A 21,575-nucleotide genomic window follows, 5' to 3' on the forward strand; every position below is an offset into this window, starting at 1 on the left:
AGGCAGATATAACATGTGCAGAAAGAGTTAGATTTGGGTGGGTTATTTTATTTCTGTGCAGGGTAAATACTGGCTGCTTTATTTTTACACTGCAAATTAGATTGCAGATTGAACACACCACACCCAAATGTAACTCCCTCTGCACATGTTATATCTGCCTCCCCTGCAGTGCACATGGTTTTGCCCAACTGCTAACAAAATTCCTGCTGCGATCAACCTGGAATTACCCCAATTGTTCGCAGCGCAACGATGAGGCTAAAAATTGGCATTTCTGCGCATGCGTATACTCCGCAATGCGCACGCGCGACGTACGGGTACAAAGTGTGGTTTTGCACAGGTTCTAGCGTCGTTTTCATTCGCACTGCTGGCCGCAAGAAGATTGACAGGAAGGGGGAGTTTCTGGGTGGCAACTCACCGTTTTCAGGGAGTATTTGGAAAAATGCAGGTGTGTCTGAAAAAACACAGGCGTGGCTGGGCGTTTGCTGGGCGGATGTATGAAGTCAAATCCGGACACGAATAGGCAGAAGTGATCGCAAGCGCTGAGTGAGTCTAGAGCTACTCAGAAACTGCGCAAACTGTTTTTGCAGAGCTCGGCTGCACATGCGTTTGCTAAAATACACTCCCCAGTGGGCGGCGGCATAGCGTTTGCACGGCTGCTAAAACTAGCCAGCAAGCGATCAACTCGGAATGAGGGCCATAATTCTGTACCCGGACGATCTCCGGATAAAGGCGCAGTCCAGGAAAAGGTTGCTGGACAGTATTGCTCTCTCAACCAAACTCCTCCGGGATCACGGGTGGATTCTGAACCTTCCGAAATCTCACCTAGAGCCAACACGGAGGCTCCCATTCCTGGGAATGATACTGGACACGGAGTCACAAAGGAGGTTCCTTCCGTTGGAAAAGGCATTGGTAATCCAGTCGATGGTTTGGGATGTCCTGAAGCCAACCCGCTTGTGGGTGCAGCTGTGCATTCGCATTCTGGGGAAGATGGTGGCCTCTTACGAGACATTTCAATACGGAAGGTTTCCTGCAAGACCGTTCCAGCTCAATCTGTTGGACAGATGGTCCAGATCACATCTTCACATGCACCAGAGGATCCGTCTATAGCCAAAAGCCAGGATCTCCCTTCTGTGGTGGCTACAGTCTTCTCACCTCGTTGCAGGACGGAGGTACGGAATTCAGAACTGGATTCTGTTAACCACAGAAGCAAGCCTCAGAGGTTGGGGAGCAGTCACTTGGGGGGTGCAGTGTCAGGGAAGATGGTCAAGTCAGGAAGTCATCCTTCCACTCAACATTCTGGAGGTGGTGATAGACGCCCTGACAACTCCATGGGTTTATCAGATGGTGTACGTGTTTCCTCCACTTTCTCTGATCCCAAGAATTCTAAAACTAACAAAAAGGGAAAAGGTTCAAGCAATGATCATTGCTCCGGACTGGCCAAGAAGGGCCTGGTACGCAGACCTTCTGGAGATGCTCCTCGAAGATCCGTGGCCTCTACCTCTTCTTGAGAATCTTCTGCAACAGGGCCCGTTTGTCTATCAGGACTTACCGCGGCTACGTTTGACGGCATGGAAGTTAAACGGCTGATTCTAGCCAGGAGAGGGATCCCTAACAAGGTTATCCCGACTATGATCCAAGCCAGAAAGGGGATAACGTCTAAGCATTACCATCGTATTTGGAAGAAATACGTCTCTTGGTGTGAGAACAGAAATTATTCTGCGGTGGAATTTCGTATGGAATGTTTCCTGCTTTTTCTGCAGGCAGGCGTGGATGTGGGCCTACGTCTGGGCTCCATAAAAGTCCAGATGTTGGCCTTGTCCATTTTCTTTCAGAAAAAATCGCCTTCTCTCTCTGAGGTCCAGACGTTCTTGAAAAGTGTTCTGCACATCCAACCTCCCTTTGTGCCTCCCACGGCACCTTGGGATCTCAATGTGGTGCTGCAGTTCCTCCAGTCGGACTGGTTTGAGCCTTTACAGGAGGTGGACATAAGATATCTTGCGTGGAAGACCGTCACACTGTTAGCCTTGGCTTCAGCAAGATGTGTGTCGGAGCTGAGGGCTTTGTCTCACAAAAGTCCCTATTTAATTTTCCATGAGGACAGAGCTGAACTCAGAACTCGTCAGCCATTTCTTCCTAAAGTGGTGTCCGCATTTCACATCAGCCAACCTATTGTGGTTCCGGTTGTCACCGACACCTCTGCTACTTCAAAGTCTTTGGATGTTGTGAGGGCTTTGAAGGTGTTTGTGAACAGAACAGCTCGTCACAGAAAGACAGACTTGCTGTTTGTTTTTTATGATCCCAATAAGATTGGGTGTCCTGTGTCAGGTCTGTAGTTTTGTCTGTCCCCGGAGGGGGCACTAGTGGGTCAGTGTAGGGGTGGTAGAGGAAACGAGGAGGCTGAAGAAAAGTCCTGCGCATGCGCGCCTGATATTTATTAGCACACAGGAATTATACAGCAACTGAACAAACTGATAAACTGACGATTGAAAACAAATGATGTTTGACTTGGAAGTCAGCAGCAGCAGGAATGATGTATGAATGGTAAACTGGTACAACTGATGACAGGGATACTGAATAATAACTTAATCCGATGGAATGAGTATTCAAAAAGTCACTGAAAACAAATGAGAAATGATGATGTACTTGAAGGTTGATATAAATGGTAATAATAATAATGAAATCAGATGAAGCACACAAAACTCTGGTAAATGATGAAGAGCAAATAAAAAGCACACAGTCTCTGTAGAAGCACACATTCATAAAGCCAAGCAAGGCCCAAGCAGGAGACAACTCTAACACAGCAAGTTGTTATATTAAGTGCTGAATGCAATGCACAATGCTGAATGCTGGTAATTAGATGCACAGGCTGAGTAAATAAGAAACACCTGGAGAAAGTCTCTTACTGCAAGTTGTTAGTGGCTGACTGTAGCTGGAGTTCTTAGCAAGCTGAAAGACTGAAGATCAAATGACGGAGTGACAACAAGGAAACCACTGGAAACAGGAACCAGGAAAACTTGTTCACTGAATGTGACTCGGTGTCCGAGGCAATGAGACTGAGCCACGGACAGGAACTTATACCCCTTGCTCTGTGGTGATTGGTTGCTGGGCTCTGTGTGCAAACACATTGCAGGATTGGATGTCCAGATCAGCTGAGTGCAGGTGTCATGGCGGCGCCCATGCTGGACAGACGCTGGCACACAGCGGGGTACACACTGGATGCGGTTCAGGGGTACTCAGCAACACTGAACATGATGCTCGCGGACAGTGCATTCATGCATCCGCGACTGGGGCGTGACCTCCGAAGGCCTGCACACCAGCGCGCTGGTAAGAGAGATTCTGCTGAACGCCAATTCCTGACATCCTGCTTCAAAGCAGACAATTGCACGCTGGATCAGACTTACTATTCAGCATGCTTATTCTGCAGCAAGTTTGCAGTGTCCAAAATCTGTACAGGCCCACTCTACTAGATCGGTGGGTTCTTCCTGGGCGGCTGCCCGGGGTGTATCGGCTTTGCAGCTCTGCCGAGCAGCTACTTGGTCGGGTTCGAACACGTTTGCTAAGTTCTACGATCTTTGGCCCCTGAGGACCTTCAGTTTGGTCAGTCAGTTCTGCAGGAACCTCAGCACTTTCCCACCCGGTTTGGGAGCTTTGGTACATCCCCATGGTACTAAATGGACTCCAGTATCCTCTAGGACACAAGAGGAAATAGGATTTTAATTACCTACTGGTAAATCCTTTTCTCGTAGTCCGTAGAGGATACTGGGCGCCCGCCCAGTGCTTCGTTTTTCCTGCACTGTTACTTGGTTAAGTAATTCTGGTTCAGCTGTTGCTGTTCCTGTTTCAAGTTTGGTTAGCTTGGCTTTTCTCTTGTTGTGTGTGCTGGTTCGGAATCTTACCGCTATCCTTATCTATCCTTCTCTCGAAGTATGTCCGTCTCCTCGGGCACAGTTTCCTAGACTGAGTCTGGTAGGAGGGGCATAGAGGGGGGTGCCAGCCCACACTATCAGATTATTAAAGTGCCCAAGGCTCCTAGTGGACCCGTCTATACCCATGGTACTAAATGGACCCCAGTATCCTCTACGGACTGCGAGAAAAGGATTTACCGGTAGGTAATTAAAATCCTATTTTTTTATTATTATTATTATTATTATTAATAATAATAATAATAATAATAATATTTTTCTATAAACAAGCTGCGGATGTCATTCTATCCAATACAATCTTAGGATGATGACGAAGGGCCTGATTCAGAGATGGACGCAGTACACACAGTAGCTGCATAGTTGTGTGTGTGTATATGCTATTACTACAGGAGGCGTCTTGTGTTAATAGATGCATTCTGCAAGCTTCTGTGATCCACTGCTGCTAATGACGCAGTATCGGATCACTCGTCGAAAAACTGGGCAGCTGAATAACCCTCATGGTACTGCTGGGGCCAGGAAATCTGTGTATGTGAAGACGCAGAACTTGGCCAAGGCACACCTATAAAACAGGAGGCAACACGCCCACGTTTTGTGGGGCAGTTCCCATCGACACCCACACGCCGATCTCCATATAGCTGTCTATGGTGATGCATCTCTAAATTAGCAGATTATTGAAGAGCTTCAGTGGGATGTAATGGAGTCTGAGATTGCCGGAGGTGCGGGATGCCGTATGATCTCTGACTTTTTTTTGTTTAACGGGGTAATCCCTTACAAGGCATGGTTTTCCCCTTTAAAAAAATGTCCGCGATCGGTCGGCATCCCGCATTTCGGACTTCCATTACATCCCGCCGCGTATAGGTTCCCAAACGTCCTTAGTGAGCACTATAGGTTCGGGTGTGGTATGGATGGTCGACAGGGTGTCTAGGTCGACAGGGTCTTTAGGTCGACATGTTCTAGGTTAACAGGTCAAAAGGTCGACATGAGTTTTTAATGTTATTTTGGTGTCGTTTTCTTCGTAGAGTGACCGGGAACCCCAGTTAGTGCACTGCCCCAATTCTGGCATGGTGCCTTCGCTCCGCTACCGCTTCGCTCGGCACAGATTACCGTTCCAATCGTTGTCCACATGAAAAGGTTCAAAAAAATAAAAAAATTGTGAAAAACTCATATCGACCTTTTGACCTGTCGACCTAGAACATGTCGGCCTAAAGACCCTGTCGACCTAGACACCCTGTCGACCTAGTTACTGTCGACCAATAGTGGTCGACCTGGATATTGTCGACCTAGTTACTGTCGATTTAGAGACCGGACCCCATAGGTTCATGCTTTCCGGGTCACCACTGGATTTTCTCTGACGTCCTAGTGGATGCTGGGAACTCCGTAAGGACCATGGGGAATAGCGGCTCCGCAGGAGACTGGGCACAAAAGTAAAGCTTTAGGACTACCTGGTGTGCACTGGCTCCTCCCCCTATGACCCTCCTCCAAGCCTCAGTTAGATTTTTGTGCCCGGCCGAGAAGGGTGCACACTAGGGGCTCTCCTGAGCTTCTTAGTGAAAGTTTAGTTTTAGTTTTTTTTTTATTTTCAGTGAGACCTGCTGGCAACAGGCTCACTGCATCGAGGGACTAAGGGGAGAAGAAGCGAACTCACCTGCGTGCAGAGTGGATTGGGCTTCTTAGGCTACTGGACACCATTAGCTCCAGAGGGACCGAACACAGGCCCAGCCTCGGAGCTCGGTCCCAGAGCCGCGCCGCCGGCCCCCTTACAGAGCCAGAAGAGGTCCGGAAAATCGGCGGCAGAAGACATCCTGTCTTCACCAAGGTAGCGCACAGCACTGCAGCTGTGCGCCATTGCTCCTCAGCACACTTCACACTTCGGTCACTGAGGGTGCAGGGCGCTAGGGGGGGCGCCCTGAGCAGCAATAAAAACACCTTGGCTGGCGAAAATACATCACATATAGCCCCCAGGGCTATATGGATGAATTTTAACCCCTGCCAGATTCCACCGAAAAACGGGAGAAAAGGCCGCCGAGAAGGGGGCGGAGCCTATCTCCTCAGCACACTGGCGCCATTTTCTCTCACAGCTCCGTTGGAGGGAAGTTCCCTGGCTCTCCCCTGCAGTTACTACACTACAGAAAGGGGTTAAAAAAGAGAGGGGGGCACTAATTAGGCGCAGTATAACAATACAGCAGCTATAAGGGGAAAAACACTTATATAAGGTTATCCCTGTATATATATATATATAGCGCTCTGGTGTGTGCTGGCATACTCTCCCTCTGTCTCCCCAAAGGGCTAGTGGGGTCCTGTCCTCTATCAGAGCATTCCCTGTGTGTGTGCTGTGTGTCGGTACGTTGTGTCGACATGTATGAGGAGGAAAATGAGGTGGAGGCGGAGCAATTGCCTGTAACAGAGATGTCACCCCCTAGGGAGTCGACATCTGAGTGGATGAGCTTATGGAAGGAATTATGTGAGTCAGCTCTTTACAAAAGATTGATGACATGAGACAGCCGGCGACTCAGCCTGTGCCTGTCCAGGTGTCTCAAAAGCCATCAGGGGCTCTAAAACGCCCGTTACCGCAGATGGCAGATACAGACGCCGACACGGATACTGACTCCAGTGTCGACGATTAAGAGACGAATGTGACTTCCAGTAGGGCCACACGTTACATGATTGAGGCTATGGAAAATGTTTTTACACATTTCTGATAATACCAGTACCACTAAAAAGGGTATTATGTTGGGTGAGAAAAAACTGCCTGTAGTTTTTCCTGCATCTGAGGAATTAAATGAAGTGTGTGATGATGCGTGGGTTTCCCCCGATAAAAACTGTTAATTCCTAAAAAGTTATTAGCATCATACCCCTTCCCGCCAGAGGATAGGGCACGTTGGAAAACACCCCCTAGGGTGAATAAAGCGCTCACACGCTTGTCTAAACAGGTGGCACTACCGTCCCCGGATACGGCCGCCCTTAAGGAACCTGCTGACAGAAAGCAGTAAAATATCCTAAAATGTATATACACTCACACGGGTGTGATACTGCGACCAGCAATCGCCTCAGCCTGGATGTGCAGTGCTGGGGTGGCTTGGTCGGATTCCCTGACTGACAATATTGATACCCTAGATAGGGACAGTATATTACTGACTATAGAGCATTTAAAAGATGCATTTCTATATATGCGTGATGCACAGAGGGATATTTGCCGACTGGCATCAAGAGTAAGTGCGCTGTCCATTTCTGCCAGAAGAGGGTTATGGACAAGACAGTGGTCAGGTGATGCTGATTCCAAAAGGCATATGGAAGTATCGCCTTATAAAAGGGAGGAGTTATTTGGGGTAGGTCTAACAGACCTGGTGGCCACGGCAACGGCTGGAAAATCCACATTTTTACCCCAGGTAGCCTCTCAACATAAGAAGACGCCGTATTATCAGGCGCAGTCCTTTGGGCCCCATAAGGGCAAGCGGGCAAAAGGCTCCTCATTTCTGCCCCGTGGCAGAGGGAGAGGAAAAAGGCTGCAGCAAACAGCCAGTTCCCAGGAACAGAACAGGCACGGTGACGGTGGGGGCCCGTCTCAAAAATTTCAGCGTGCAGTGGGCTCACTCACAGGGGACCCCTGGATCCTTCAGGTGGTATCTCAGGGGTACAAATTGGAATTCGAGACGTCTCCCCTTCGCCGTTTTCCTAAAGTCTGCTTTACCGACGTCTCCCTCCGACAGGGAGGCGGTATGGGAAGCCATTCACAAGCTGTATTCCCAGCAGGTGATAATCAAGGTACCCCTCCTACAACAGGAAAAGGGGTATTATTCCACGATGTTTGTGGTACCGAAGCCGGACGGCTCGGTGAGACCTAATTTAAATCTGAAATCCTTGAACACTTACATACAAAGGTTCAAATTCAAGATGGAGTCACTCAGAGCGGTGATGGCAAACCTGGAAGAAGGGGATTATATGGTGTCTCTGGACATCAAGGATGCTTATCTCCATGTCCCAATTTACCCTTCTCACCAAGGGTACCTCAGGTTTGTGGTACAGAACTGTCACTATCAGTTTCAGACGCTGCCGTTTGGTTTGTCCACGGCACCCCGGGTCTTTACCAAAGTAATGGCCGAAATGATGATACTCCTTCGAAGGAAGGGAGTTTTAATTATCCCTTACTTGGACGATCTCCGGATAAGGGCAAGATCCAGGGAACGGTTGGTTGTCGGGGTAGCACTATCTTAAGTAGTGTTGCGGCAGCACGGTTGGATTCTTAATATTCCAAAATCGCAGCTGATCCCGACGACACGTCTTCTATTCCTAAGGATGATCCTGGACACAGTCCAGAAAAAGGTGTTTCTCCAGGAGGAGAAAGCCAGGGAGTTATCCGAACTAGTCAGAAACCTCCTAAAACCAGGCCAAGTGTCAGTGCAGCAGTGCACAAGGGTCCTGGGAAAAATGGTGGCTTCCTACGAAGCAATTCCATTCGGCAGATTCCACGCAAGAACTTTCCAGTGGGACCTGCTGGAAAAGTGGTCCGGATCGCATCTTCAGATGCATCAGCGGATAACCCTGTCACCAAAGACAAGGGTGTCTCTCCTGTGGTGGTTGCAGAGTGCTCATCTTCTAGAGGGCGCAGATTCGGCATTCAGGACTGGGTCCTGGTGACCACGGATGCCAGCCTGCGAGGCTGGGGAGCAGTCACACAGGGAAGAAATTTCCAGGGCTTGTGGTCAAGCCTGGAGACATCACTTCACATAAATATCTTGGAGCTAAGGGCCATTTACAATGCCCTAAGCCAAGCAAGACCTCTACTTCAAGGTCAGCCGGTGCTGATCCAGTCGGACAACATCACGGCAGTCGCCCACGTAGAGAAGCTGCAAGGATTTTTCGCTGGGCGGAAAATCATGTGATAGCATTGTCAGCAGTGTTCATTCCGGGAGTGGACAACTGGGAAACAGACTTCCTCAGCAGAAGTCTTCCACATGATTGTAAACCGTTGGGAAAAACCAAAGGTGGACATGATGGCGTCCCGCCTAAACAAAAAATTGGACAGGTATTGCGCCAGGTCAAGGGACCCTCAGGCAATAGCTGTGGACGCTCTGGTAACACCGTGGGTGTACCAGTCAGTGTATGGGTTCCCTCCTCTTCCTCTCTTACCAAAAGTATTGAGAATTATAAGACGGAGGGGAGTAAGAACTATACTCGTGGCTCCGGATTGACCAAGAAGGACTTGGTACCCGGAACTTCAAGAGATGCTCACGGAGGACCCGTGGCCTCTACCTCTAAGAAGGGACCTGCTCCATCAAGGACCCTATCTATTCCAAGACTTACCGCGGCTGCGTTTGACGGCAGGGCGGTTGAACGCCGGATCCTGAAGGAAAAAGGCATTCCGGATGAAGTCATCCCTACCCTGATCAACGCCAGGAAGGATGTAACCGCAAAGCATTATCACCGCATTAGGCGAAAATATGTTGCGTGGTGCGAGGCCAGTAAGGCCCCGATGGAGGAATTTCAACTAGGTCGATTCCTGCATTTCCTGCAAACAGGAGTGTCTATGGGCTTAAAATTGGGGTCCATTAAGGTTCAAATTTCGGCCCTGTCAATTTTCTTCCAGAAAGAACTAGCTTCAGTTCCTGAAGTTCAGACGTTTGTAAAAGGGGTACTGCATATACAGCCTCCTTTTGTGCCTCCAGTGGCACCTTGGGATCTCAATGTAGTTTTGGGGTTCCTAAAGTCACAATGGTTTGAACCACTTGAATCTGTGGAGTTAAAATATCTCACATGGAAAGTGGTCATGCTGTTGGCCCTGGCCTAGGCCAGGCGCGTGTCAGAATTGGCGGCTTTATCCTGTAAAAGCCCTTATCTGATCTTCCATTCAGACAGGGCGGAATTGAGGACTCGTCCTCATTTTCTCCCTAAGGTGGTTTCAGCGTTTCATCTGGACCAACCTATTGTGGTACCTGCGGCTACTAGTGACTTGGAGGACTCCAAGTTGTTGGACATAGTCAGGGCCCTGAAAATATATGTTTCCAGGACGGCTGGAGTCAGAAAATCTGACTCGCTGTTTATCCTGTATGCACCCAACAAGCTGGGTGCTCCTGCTTCTAAGCAGACTGTTGCTCGTTGGATTTGTAATACAATTCAGCTTGCACATTCTGTGGCAGGCCTGCCACAGCCAAAATCTGTAAAAGCCCATTCCACAAGGAAGATGGGCTCATCTTGGGCGGCTGCCCGAGGGGTCTCGGCTTTACAACTTTGCCGAGCAGCTATTTGGTCAGGGGCAAATACGTTTGCTAAATTCTACAAATTTGATACCCTGGCTGAGGAGGACCTTGAGTTCTCTCATTCGGTGCTGCAGAGTCATCCGCACTCTCCCGCCCGTTTGGGAGCTTTGGTATAATCCCCATGGTCCTTACGGAGTTCCCAGCATCCACTAGGACGTCAGAGAAAATAAGAATTTACTTACCGATAATTCTATTTCTCGTAGTCCGTAGTGGATGCTGGGCGCCCATCCCAAGTGCGGATTGTCTGCAATACTTGTACATAGTTATTGTTAACTAAATCGGGTTATTATTGTTGTGAGCCATCTATCCAGAGGCTCCTCTGTTATCATGCTGTTAACTGGGTTCTGATCACAGGTTGTACGGTGTGATTGGTGTGGCTGGTATGAGTCTTACCCGGGATTCATAAATCCTTCCTTATTGTGTACGCTCGTCCGGGCACAGTATCCTAACTGAGGCTTGGAGGAGGGTCATAGGGGGAGGAGCCAGTGCACACCAGGTAGTCCTAAAGCTTTACTTTTGTGCCCAGTCTCCTGCGGAGCCGCTATTCCCCATGGTCCTTACGGAGTGCCCAGCATCCACTACGGACTACGAGAAATAGAATTATCGGTAAGTAAATTCTTATTTTTAAAATGTGACAGTTGGTGATACACAGTGTACCTGCCGGTTGACCTGGAAAACCTGGACTGTTAGTGCTCCTTGAGAACCATGTTTGGGAACCACTGGTCTAGCAATCCTATATTGCATATGCACTTAAAATTCTCTCTATGTCCAAAATTATAATGTGTATGAATCATTTGTCTTTAGACATCCAGTCATTTATATTCAGCTATGATTTATAGTGATCGGATTGTAGTTTGTGTGTGTAACAGTTGTATATAGACGTGACTGTACAGAAATAGTAATTTGTTAAAAAATAAAAATAATTGGAGAGCCTGTGTTCAATACAAAATTGATGGAGCATTTCAAAGATGTGTTGTGTCCATGCGAACCAATCAGATATGAGCTTTTATCAGACCAATAAATAAACTATAATTTTATTGGTTGCTCCATGTTGATGAATATACTTCAGAAGTGATCAAGATGGGTCTTGCTGATTCCTCAACACCACTATTTGTAAAACTTAATTTATTGTATACAGTCATAAATAACTTATATACTTATTTCATTTGTTTTCCAGTCATCAAGAACCTGTCGGATGTGTGGTTTGTGTTTCTCCCAGCTGCACCAGTGGAAACTCAGGCGTCTGTGATTTTGGGTCTAGCAGCGCTGGTTTCAGTAATGGGTCTCATTACTTTACTGCTTATAGGACAACTGTTCTGCTTTCACATATACCTCTGTACGTAGCACAAAGAAGTTACAAATAAAACTCACTTCCTGCTCTGTTAAAACACTAAGAGAATGCACCATCTTAGGATGTAAATAGGTGTGCAGTTCCGTGTTTGAGGTTAGGGATGCGTTATTTGTGGTGCATGCGGGAACTGAATGTGAAAATACATGATTTGCAAAAAGATATTTGTGTAGGAATGCAAATCAGCAATGCCTTATTTTATAGAGTAGTGCAGGCCATCAATGAGGACAAATGTTTCCATCATCTGGCAGGAGGAATTCTTCAAGTCAAGAACATTCCTTGCTTTAAGCCGGGGACACACTGAGACGACATCGGGCCGATATGTTGTTTCCGGCCGAATCTGAAAGACATATAGGACATATTGTTCAGTGTGTATTCCCAATATGGGCATATTGTTCACTGTGTATGCCCGATATGTGGGTTCCCGCGGTCACTAGCAACGTCGCCCAGGTGGGCTCTGCTGCCCCGCCAACCGTGCGATAATGCTAGTGATCGCCACACACTCTGATATTCATTACATCATTCAGTGTGTGCCCAGCTTAAGTGCGCACTAGGGGAGTGATTCTTGAGTCAGCCACAAGTGGGAAAGTGGTCAAACCTCACGGATTTCAGAATAATGTGCATGAGAGAAATAGGCGACTCACTAATGCACTAGCTCACTAATGCAAATAGATTGATCTGTGTGTTGGTGGTAACTGGACGCTGAGCATGTGACTGCAAGGAACAACCCCATTGTGTGGGACGGTCATTGGAATGCTGTGGGTGGGTAATCCAGCTTCTATGCCTGATTGTAGCATTAGGGTAGAGGTAGGACGCCTATTTCTGACGGGTCTTTTGAACCTAGCGTGGGGCTGGCGTAAGTCCACTCAATAATGATGATAGTTACGTTTGCAGACAAAATAGTCCTCCGTCAGCTGCACACTTCTGTGGACTCTTGCAATAACATATGAAACAAAGTAGAATGCAATGGGCGTACGGAAAAGCAATCGCACGAGCCTGGCTCAGAACCACCCTCCTGGGTGAACAAGTAAGCCTACGTTTGTAGTGAAAATATATGATTTTTCCAAAAGTCCTTCAACAGCTATTAAAAAAATATTAGTATAATAAAACCATCAAATAAATAATACTATTTCATCCTGTGTTTTAAAGTAATTTTACCGCAATTAGTAATATGCAAACAGAAGTAACTTTTTTTTTCTTTTTTTTTGTGTATCAGTTGAGAATGTTAATTATATTTCATTCCCTATTTGGCCCTGTTTCCCAAATGGCTGTTACGGGATTTAGTCAGGAACCCGGCGGTCAGAATACAGATGCCGGGACCCCGACTGATAGATTGCAGGCAGCGCCGCCACCGCTATTCTCACTCCTGGGTGTCCATGACACCCATGGAGTGGGAATAGAGCTTCGTTGCCCACCTGCCGGGATCCCAGCATCTGTATTCATACCGCCGGGATCCCGTACCCAACCCGCTGTTACAACTCTTTCCAAAAAGAGGGAAAATCCTGCGTATCACCCTGCTTGATATATTTGTAGAATAGTAATATGAGCGAGCAAGATGAATATACAAGACACTTTGGTAACTGTGTTGTGCCCATTTCACTCAGTGTGGAACAAACTCAGCACTTATGAATACATCATGCGTCAGCGGCAGAAGCAAGAAATGAAATCAAACAGCCACCACCTGGAAGAGGGGGAGACACCACCCACGGGCAGGACTCAGGTACAGAACCATTGTGTTCTCAACTTGAAGCAACTTTACTGGGCTGTCTTCCAAGTCTAAAGAAAATGCCATAGAGACAAAACACAAATTATTTACTATTACTTTTGTTTTTTCTTTAGAGCACAGAAAATATTGTCGTTGCTTATTACTATCTCTTACCTGCAGCTTAAGTAACATTGCTACCATTCTGCTTTGGTTTCCAGCAGGAGAGTTATGGCGGAAGTCTCATTTACACTAATCCGGAAGTACTTATTGAGGGGCCTTCATCCGAATCACTGGACACAAAGTGGGTAAAATAATAACAAAGTTAGCTTTATGAGTACACATCTGTATCCGGGACCACTGATGTACTGTACAGTATATCATTCTATTCATATTGCTGGTATGCATGATTTTGAAAGGACTGTGAAAACTAAACTACAAGTTGATTTATATACAAGAGCTACAAATAAAATTCCCATGTATATATGTAAAAGTGTCAGGTAAAAAGTTCATTAAGCAACGTTTATCGATATAGCACCAACATATTCCATAGCGCACAGTTTTTTTTAAATTCCTTTTCCGCACTTGTAAAGGTTAGAAAAAATAGTGACAGTTGCCGGTTTATGTTAGTGCATATGTGTCCACATACACCTATACTCAAATTTTTGCGATTTAGCGTAGCCAAAAAGCCTTTCTTAAGTTCTTAAGTTCTCTATAAGTGAACTAAGATGCAAAGTAGAGGTTAAAGTAACACAATATAAGATAAAATGCAAAAGACAGGTCTGATATGATTGACGTGCGCCATTCATCCTTATGCAACTTTGTATACTACTGTAATTCCTTTGCAATAAATAAAAATCCATAGTACCTAGTACGCTATATGCATACTAAGGGTATGATTCAGTCGTGCATGTAGTCACAATTGACTGTTTCCAGGACTACACATGCACTGGAGCCACAGTGACCTATACGCCTCAGGCTGCAGGCGTCTCAGGTGAGGGAGAGCATTACAGAAAATGTGGGCACGTCGGTCTTGTTTTCTGGGCATGGTGAGGCCAGTGACTGCGTACTTGGACGCAGTTTAATTGGCCCCGGCAGCTAGACATCCTGAGGGTTACTCGGATGGTCGCGATGTTGAACCGATGCTGCGTCTGCAGATCAGAGAAGCCACAGGTTGATGTCTTTTTACATAAGACTCTTCCTGCAGCTTTTGCACATTTTTGCACAGATGCTGTGCCATTAGCATCCACCTCTGGATCAGCCCCATAGATGTAAAAATTAAAAAGTAGCAAAATTGAGGCTAAAGTGCACAGCATGGAAATTGCACAACACGTCTCATGACATATGGTGCAAAAATGATAGGTGTATGAGGACACATCTTTATGCAGTGTCAGACATGGGGCAAATGTGCTAAACCTTGGAGAGTGATAAAGTGGGTAGAGATAAAGTATCAGCCAATCAGCTCCTAACTGCCATGTTACAGGTTGTGTTTAAAAAATGACAGAAGATAATTGGCTGGTAGTTTATTTGTCTCCACTTTATCACTCTCCAAGGCTTGGTACATCTTTCCAGTAGTCAAAGTGTACATGTTAACCTGGTATGGAGCTTATCTTAAGTGTTTTCGCACTGGAACCAAGAGTAGTCAAGTATTGGCAAAGCAAAGTCATACACCTTTCAGTCGCATCTCCACCTAAGACTCAATGGGTGTAACGGGGAATCTCATATAGGCAAAGTTTTGAGAGAGCGAGTCAGCAGTTTGTCCAACATGTACAGGATACTGTTATTCCATTCTGCTTTCAGATATTGTTGTTGGATTGTAACATTGAGCTTTTTGGCACAGTGCTGCCTGGAAACCAGAGAGTGCAGTCTGTAACCGAGGAAGCTGCTCCTCTCTGACAGCTAAACATGTAATGCAGATTTAAAAAGTTCTCCTATTTGAAAAAGTCACAGTCTAGTATACTCAGGATAATATTACAAAGTGCATAATATTACTACAAACAAACAAGTTACATGCTTAGGTTGTATAACTAAAGCCAGCCTTTCACCTGGTTACAAGTACCCTGTGTATTCAGGTTGGATTGCAACTTGCGATCCAACTGCAAAAAATACAATCATGATGCAGGCGCATGCACAGGGCCCGTCCTGTGCATGCGCCCGCATTTACTGGAGGGGGTTGGCAACGATCCGTTGTTTCCTAGGTGGAGACTAGCGTTGCGGGTCGGTGTCAGTGAAGTGGAGGCATTGCGGGGCACACGGTGGGGGTACCTTAAGAAGGACCAGACAACGTACCTTGCAATGAGTGAAGTGTCAGGAAAACCACCTTTGAATTCCCCCTGCAATTTGCCTTTCCATCTCCCTTCCATCTTTCACTCTTCCTATTCTGATCTCCCATCACCCATCTCCTGCTATTCTTCCCCATTCCTTCCCCATATTCACCTTCCCACCTCACTTCCCTGTCTCCCCTATCCTTCCCCTCTTTTCCTGTTGTCCCCCCTTATTCACCTTACCCTCTATCCCTATTTCTCCCTCAATTTAACTTGCCCAATTATCTTCTCCCATCAATCTCTTCTATTTACCTTCCCTTTTCCATCTCCTCCTATTCCTCCCCACTGTCCCTATGCCTTTCCCTATTCACCTTTACATCTCCCCTGTTCATCTTCCCCAATTCCATACCTCCCAACATGAACCTCTCGAGGAGGGACAGAATGCTCTGCTCCTGGACTTCCCTCTTTATGATTGCCATTACCTGTAGTGAAACACCTTTCTTATCCATTAATCTGTTCAAAACAGGTGCTGGCAATCATAAAAGTAAGAGAAAAGTCCAGGAGCAGAGCATTTTGTCCCTCCTGGAGAGGGTCATGTTGAGAGGTATGCTATTCATTGTCAATATCTATCCTTTTTTCACCTTCACATCTCCCCTATTCGTCTTCCCTTATTCGCTGTCAATATCTATAAGCAAAATCCTTGTATGTTTCAGTGCAGGCTTGAGTTTGTTCTTATTTAATCATTTTATGCCATTTTCTTAGCAAGAGATGCATTTCAGCTGTGTAATTACTCAATAACTTTATAACACAAATCATGTTACTTCTCTAAGTACTAAGGGATTTTGCTCTACAATTATTACTTAGTACAGTGAATTTATTTAGTGAATAAATGCATTCCGTAAATTACCGGGGCTAATTGGATATCCCCCACAATCTTAAGTATGTATGTAATCTGCAGCACAGATCCAAGAGTCTTTCTGATTCTTAAATGCATATACTGTAACACTATCTATTGTATGCTTTTCTTTTAGCTTTAATATTTTTGGGTGTTTGTATCTGACAGAACTGCATATTGTTATTTACTGTGTTGTCATTGTATATTATAGCCAGTGGAGTTGCCTGTGCTTTGAAAGGTGTATTTTTGTACGAAACTCATAAATGTTGCTTTTATTGTCATGTGATGTGGTTATTGCAGAAATGGGGATATACCGTTGCACTACTGTGGCACACGGGATCCGGTCTCTAGGTTGACAGTGTCTAGGTCGACCACTATTGGTCGACAGTAAGTAGGTCGACATGGTTTCTAGGTCGGCAGGGTCTCTAGGTCAACATGTACTAGGTCGACATGACAAAAGGTCGACTTGAGTTTTTCACATTTTTTCTTTTTCATTTTGTGAACTTTTTCATACTTTACGATCCACGTGGACTACAATTGGGAACAGTAACCTGTGCCGAGTGCAGCGCTAGCGGAGCGAGGCACTGTGCCCGAACGCTCGCCATGCAAGGGTATACGGTGCACTAATTGGGGTTCCCCGTCACTCTACGAAGAAAACTACACCCAAAAAATGTAAAAAAAAGCATGTCGACCTAGAACCCATGTCGACCTACTTATTGTCGACCAATAGTGGTCGACCTAAGTCTATTCTATCTAACATACCACACCCGTGGCACACATACCTTTCATTGAGGATGCCGATCTATCGGTGTTTGTTTTGTAGCTCTCCATTGCCCATGAATGCAGCCAGTGTAAATGGGGACCACGAAACTGACTGTAAAATGTCACCAGCTCTGCAGAAGAAGCCAAAGAAGGTAATTATTCAACACAGAACGTCTTTGTTGTATCCCTAATATCCATTATACTCGATCGCAGTCTGAATGACCATTCCACAACAGCAGCACTTAGATCACATTATAACCTTTTTTATTTAATAGCGTATAACAGGCTTGATTTCGAGTCACTAAGTAATGCAGTCTCAATTTTTGCGCTTACTGTAACCAGAAGTCCTGTGGCACCATCCACTGTTCAGATGCATCTATGTCTATGACTCAGTCAATGCGTTTAAAAATGGTTTCGATAAATCTCTAACGGAAAAAGATATACGAGGATATAGCCTTTAATCCAGAATAGTATATAATTCAGGTTGAACTCGATGGACTACTGGTCCTTTTTCAACCTCACCAACTATGTTACTATGTTACCTTATTCAGATAGGCGTGATTAATAATATGTCAGAGGAAGGAAGTTGTGTATTTCAAAAGATGCCTCTTGACTCTTCAGAATTGTGTCCGTCAAGAAGGACAGGTGTATGAGACAGGCAGAATAGTGATTGATATGTCAGATGAAGAGTTACATAATTTGTAATAAGGCCGCCTTCCATTATTGTTTAGCGGTAGCAGGAAGCATCAATGATACCCATTTCGCACCACCAATGCTGGATCTACCCGGAAATTGGAAACGGGTCCTTCCGGCGTGGGATCTGGCATTGGATCCTAACTGTTGGCTTCCTGACGGTTGCCATAGCGGCGGGGGGGGGCGGAGCCGGCGCTGGGGGATGAGCTCATCTCTGCGCCGCCTCTCCCTATCTAGTGAATGGTTCCCGGCTCGCATCGACCCGGGAACCCGTTCACGCTGCCACTGACCCGGTATTGAACCTGGGAATAACACTGCTTTATTCCCGGGTTGAATTACCGGGTCAGGCGACCCGGGAATTCGACCATGGCCCTTTCACACTGCACACCGACCCGTGTCGGGTCGATGCCGGATTATTTGTGCGGTGTGAAAGGGGTAATAGTGGGCCCATCGTGGTGAATTATTATATACAGCATATAATGAATGCATCTTAAAGAAAGGGTAGTATAATCGATGTGACAGGTGGAGCGTCTAGTGAATCATGATATTACACCTTGTCGTATTACCTACCATTGAATTGCCATTCAAGACCATCATTAACCCATTAGGGTACACATACCCATTTTTGAGCAAGTACTGATGATATACCTCTTTTAATTTTCAAGCTGTGTGAGAATTGCTGTTATTAATCGGTGTGTAATCCCCACACACTGATTTTCTCATACGTCCTAGAGGATGCTGGGGACTCCAAAAGGACCATGAGGTATAGACGGGATCCGCAGGAGACATGGGCACTTTAAGACTTTAAATGGGTGTGAACTGGCTCCTCCCTCTATGCCCCTCCTCCAGTTAGATTCTATGCCCAGAGAGACTGGACACACAACAGGGGAGCTCTCCTGAGTTTCTCTGAAAAAGACTTTAGGTTTATTATTTTCAGGGAGCACTGCTGGCAACAGGCTCCCTTCTTCATGGGACTGAGGGGAGAGAAGCAGACCTACTTCTGTGAGTTAAAGGCTCTGCTTCTTAGGCTACTGGACACCATTAGCTCCAGAGGGTCTGATCACTTGGTATAGCCTAGCTGCTCGTTCCCGGAGCCGCGCCGTCGTCCCCCTCACAGAGCCAGAAGAAAGAAGCCAGGTGAGTAACCGAAGTACAGAAGACTTCAGTAAAGACGGCAGAAGACTTCAGTATCAGAGGTATCGCGCAGCCATTGCTCCCACACACAAGCGGCACTACATGGGTGCAGGGCGCAGGGGGGGTGCCCTGGGCAGCAATATTACCTCAAGTACAGCCTGGCAGAAGTAATATACAGTGCTTAGGCACTGTATACAGACCCCCGCCAGTATAAAGAAATAGCGGGACATAAGTGCGCCATTCAGGGGACGGGGCTTGGTCCTCCCAGCTCTAATCAGCTCCATTTTTCTCTTCACAGTGTGCTGCAGAGACGCTGGTCCTGGCCTCCTACACTTCTGTCACAAGTAACAGGGTGCTAAACGGAGGGGGGCACAGCAAAGTTTGGTGTTGATTTATTATTATAAAAAGCGCTGACAGGTCTGGGGTGTTATATATATATATATATATATATATATATATATATATATATATAAATATGAGGCTCAGAACCAAACATGGAGACAATCAATGAAAGATGCTTTATCCCAAATGCAGACTCCCTCAGGGTCACAGAAACGGTCGTTTACCCAAATAGCAGACACAGATACCGACACTGATTCGGATTCCAGTGTCGACTATAGTGATGCCAGATTGAATCCTAAACTGGTTAAGAGCATTCAGTACATGATTGTGGCAATTAAAGACGTGTTACATATCACGGAAGACCCGGCTGTTCCTGATACTAGAGTCTATATGTTTAAGGGAAAGAAACCTGAGGTAACGTTTCCTCCCTCTCATGAGCTGAACACTCTTTTTGAAAAGGCCTGGGAAATTCCTGACAAAAAGTTACTTATTCCCAAGAGGATTCTTATGGCATATCCGTTTCCCTCTGAGGTCAGGAAAAAGTGGTAGTCAACGCCCTCTGTGGACAAAGCTCTAGCACGATTATCCAAGAAGGTGGCGCTTCCGTCCCCTGACACGGCAGCCCTAAAGGATCCTGCGGATCGTAAGCAGGAAACTACCTTGAAATCTATTTATATCACTACAGGTACGCTGCTCAGACCTGCCGTGGCATCGGCATGGGTGAGTAGTGCGATTGAAAAGTGGGCCCATAACTTGTCATCTGAATTAGACACCCTGGATAGGGATTGCGTGCTTTTGACACTGGGTCATATCAGGGATGCTGCAGTCTACCTCAGGGAGGCTGCGAGAGATATTGGCCTCTTGGGATCAAGGGCCAATGCCATGGCGGTCTCGGCTAGAAGAGCATTATGGACTCATCAGTGGGATGGTGATGCTGACTCTAAGAAGGCTATGGAGTCTCTGCCATATAAGGGCGGTGTTTTGTTTGGTGAGGGCCTCGCGGACCTGGTATCTACAGCTACCGCGGGTAAGTCTTCTTCTTTTCTACCTTATGTCCCTGCTCAACAAAAGAAAACGCCCCATTATCAGATGCAGTCCTTTCGGTCTAATAAATTCAAAAAAGGACGAGGCTCCTCCTTCCTTGCTGCTAGAGGTAGGGGAAGGGGAAAAAGGTTGCCGGCTGTGGCAAGCTCCCAAGAGCAGAAGTCCTCCCCGGCTTCTACCAAAACCACTGCATGACGCTGGGGCTCCGCTGCTGGAGTCGGCACCGGTGGGGGCACGTCTTCAACTCTTCAGTCAAGTCTGGGCTCGCTCGGCCCTAGATCCTTGGGTACTAGAAATAGTGACCCAAGGGTACAAACTGGAATTTCAAGACGTGCCCCCTCACCGATTTTTCAAATCGGCCTTGCCAGCTTCTCTTCCAGAAAGGGATATAGTATGCGCTGCGATACAAAAGCTGTGTCAACATCAAGTCATTGTCACGGTACCCCCGTCACAACGGGGAGAAGGTTTTTATTCAAGTCTGTTCGTGGTCCCGAAGCCGGATGGCTCGGTCAGACCGATTCTGAACTTAAAATCCCTCAATTTATATCTGAAAAGATTCAAATTCAAGATGGAATCTCTCCGAGCAGTGATCTCCAGTCTGGAAGGGGGGGATTTTATGGCGTCAGTCGACATCAAAGATGCTTACTTACATGTCCCAATATATCCTCCACATCAAGCTTACCTGAGGTTTGCTGTTCAGGATTGTCATTACCAATTTCAGACGTTGCCGTTTGGTCTTTCCATGGCTTTGAGGATTTTCATCAAGGTAATGGCGGAAATGATGGTGCTCCTGCGCAAGCAGGGTGTCACAATTATCACGTACTTGGACGATCTCCTGATAAAGGCGAGATCAAAGGAGCTGTTACTAAGAAACGTTGCGCTCTCCCTGACAGTCCTGCAACAACATGGTTGGCTCCTAAATTTGCCAAAGTCACAGTTGATTCCGACAACACGGCTGTCATTCTTAGGCATGGTCCTGGACATGGAACTGCAGAGAGTGTTTCTCCCAGTAGAAAAAGCTCTGGAAATCCAGAACATGGTCAAGGAGATTCTGAAACCGGCAAGAGTGTCGATTCATCAATGCACTCGGGTGCTGGGGAAGATGGTGGCGGCCTACGAAGCCATTCCGTTTGGCAGGTTCCATGCCAGGGTGTTTCAGTGGGACCTGTTGGACAAGTGGTCCGGGTCTCACCTACACATGCACCAGAAAATAA

The 21,575-nt window shown here is 46.5% G+C and overlaps 1 protein-coding gene and 1 long non-coding RNA gene across 4 annotated transcripts in view; one reads left to right on the forward strand and one right to left on the reverse strand.

The window, feature by feature from the left end:
- ZDHHC1 (zinc finger DHHC-type containing 1) overlaps nucleotides 1–21,575 on the forward strand; it is a 122,859-nt gene that overhangs the window by 76,650 nt on the left and 24,634 nt on the right. For 2 of the 3 annotated variants that reach the window (XM_063945295.1, XM_063945296.1), the window contains 4 exons: nucleotides 11,355–11,513; nucleotides 13,130–13,245; nucleotides 13,449–13,531; nucleotides 17,210–17,300. In XM_063945295.1, the coding sequence (XP_063801365.1) occupies nucleotides 11,355–11,513; nucleotides 13,130–13,245; nucleotides 13,449–13,531; nucleotides 17,210–17,300 (449 nt within the window). The remainder of the gene's footprint in view (nucleotides 1–11,354; nucleotides 11,514–13,129; nucleotides 13,246–13,448; nucleotides 13,532–17,209; nucleotides 17,301–21,575) is intronic. The other variant, XM_063945297.1, reaches the window with a different exon arrangement.
- The window catches only part of LOC134969378 (uncharacterized), a 57,024-nt gene continuing 48,111 nt past the window's right edge, over nucleotides 12,663–21,575 (reverse strand). The window contains exons 2-4 of the long non-coding RNA XR_010189464.1: nucleotides 17,169–17,279; nucleotides 13,405–13,520; nucleotides 12,663–13,301 (exon numbers count right to left, since the gene is read on the reverse strand). This is a non-coding gene — a long non-coding RNA (uncharacterized LOC134969378). The remainder of the gene's footprint in view (nucleotides 13,302–13,404; nucleotides 13,521–17,168; nucleotides 17,280–21,575) is intronic.

This window comes from Pseudophryne corroboree, chromosome 11 (assembly GCF_028390025.1).
Source record: "Pseudophryne corroboree isolate aPseCor3 chromosome 11, aPseCor3.hap2, whole genome shotgun sequence".
NCBI classification, from domain to species: Eukaryota; Metazoa; Chordata; class Amphibia; order Anura; family Myobatrachidae; genus Pseudophryne; species Pseudophryne corroboree.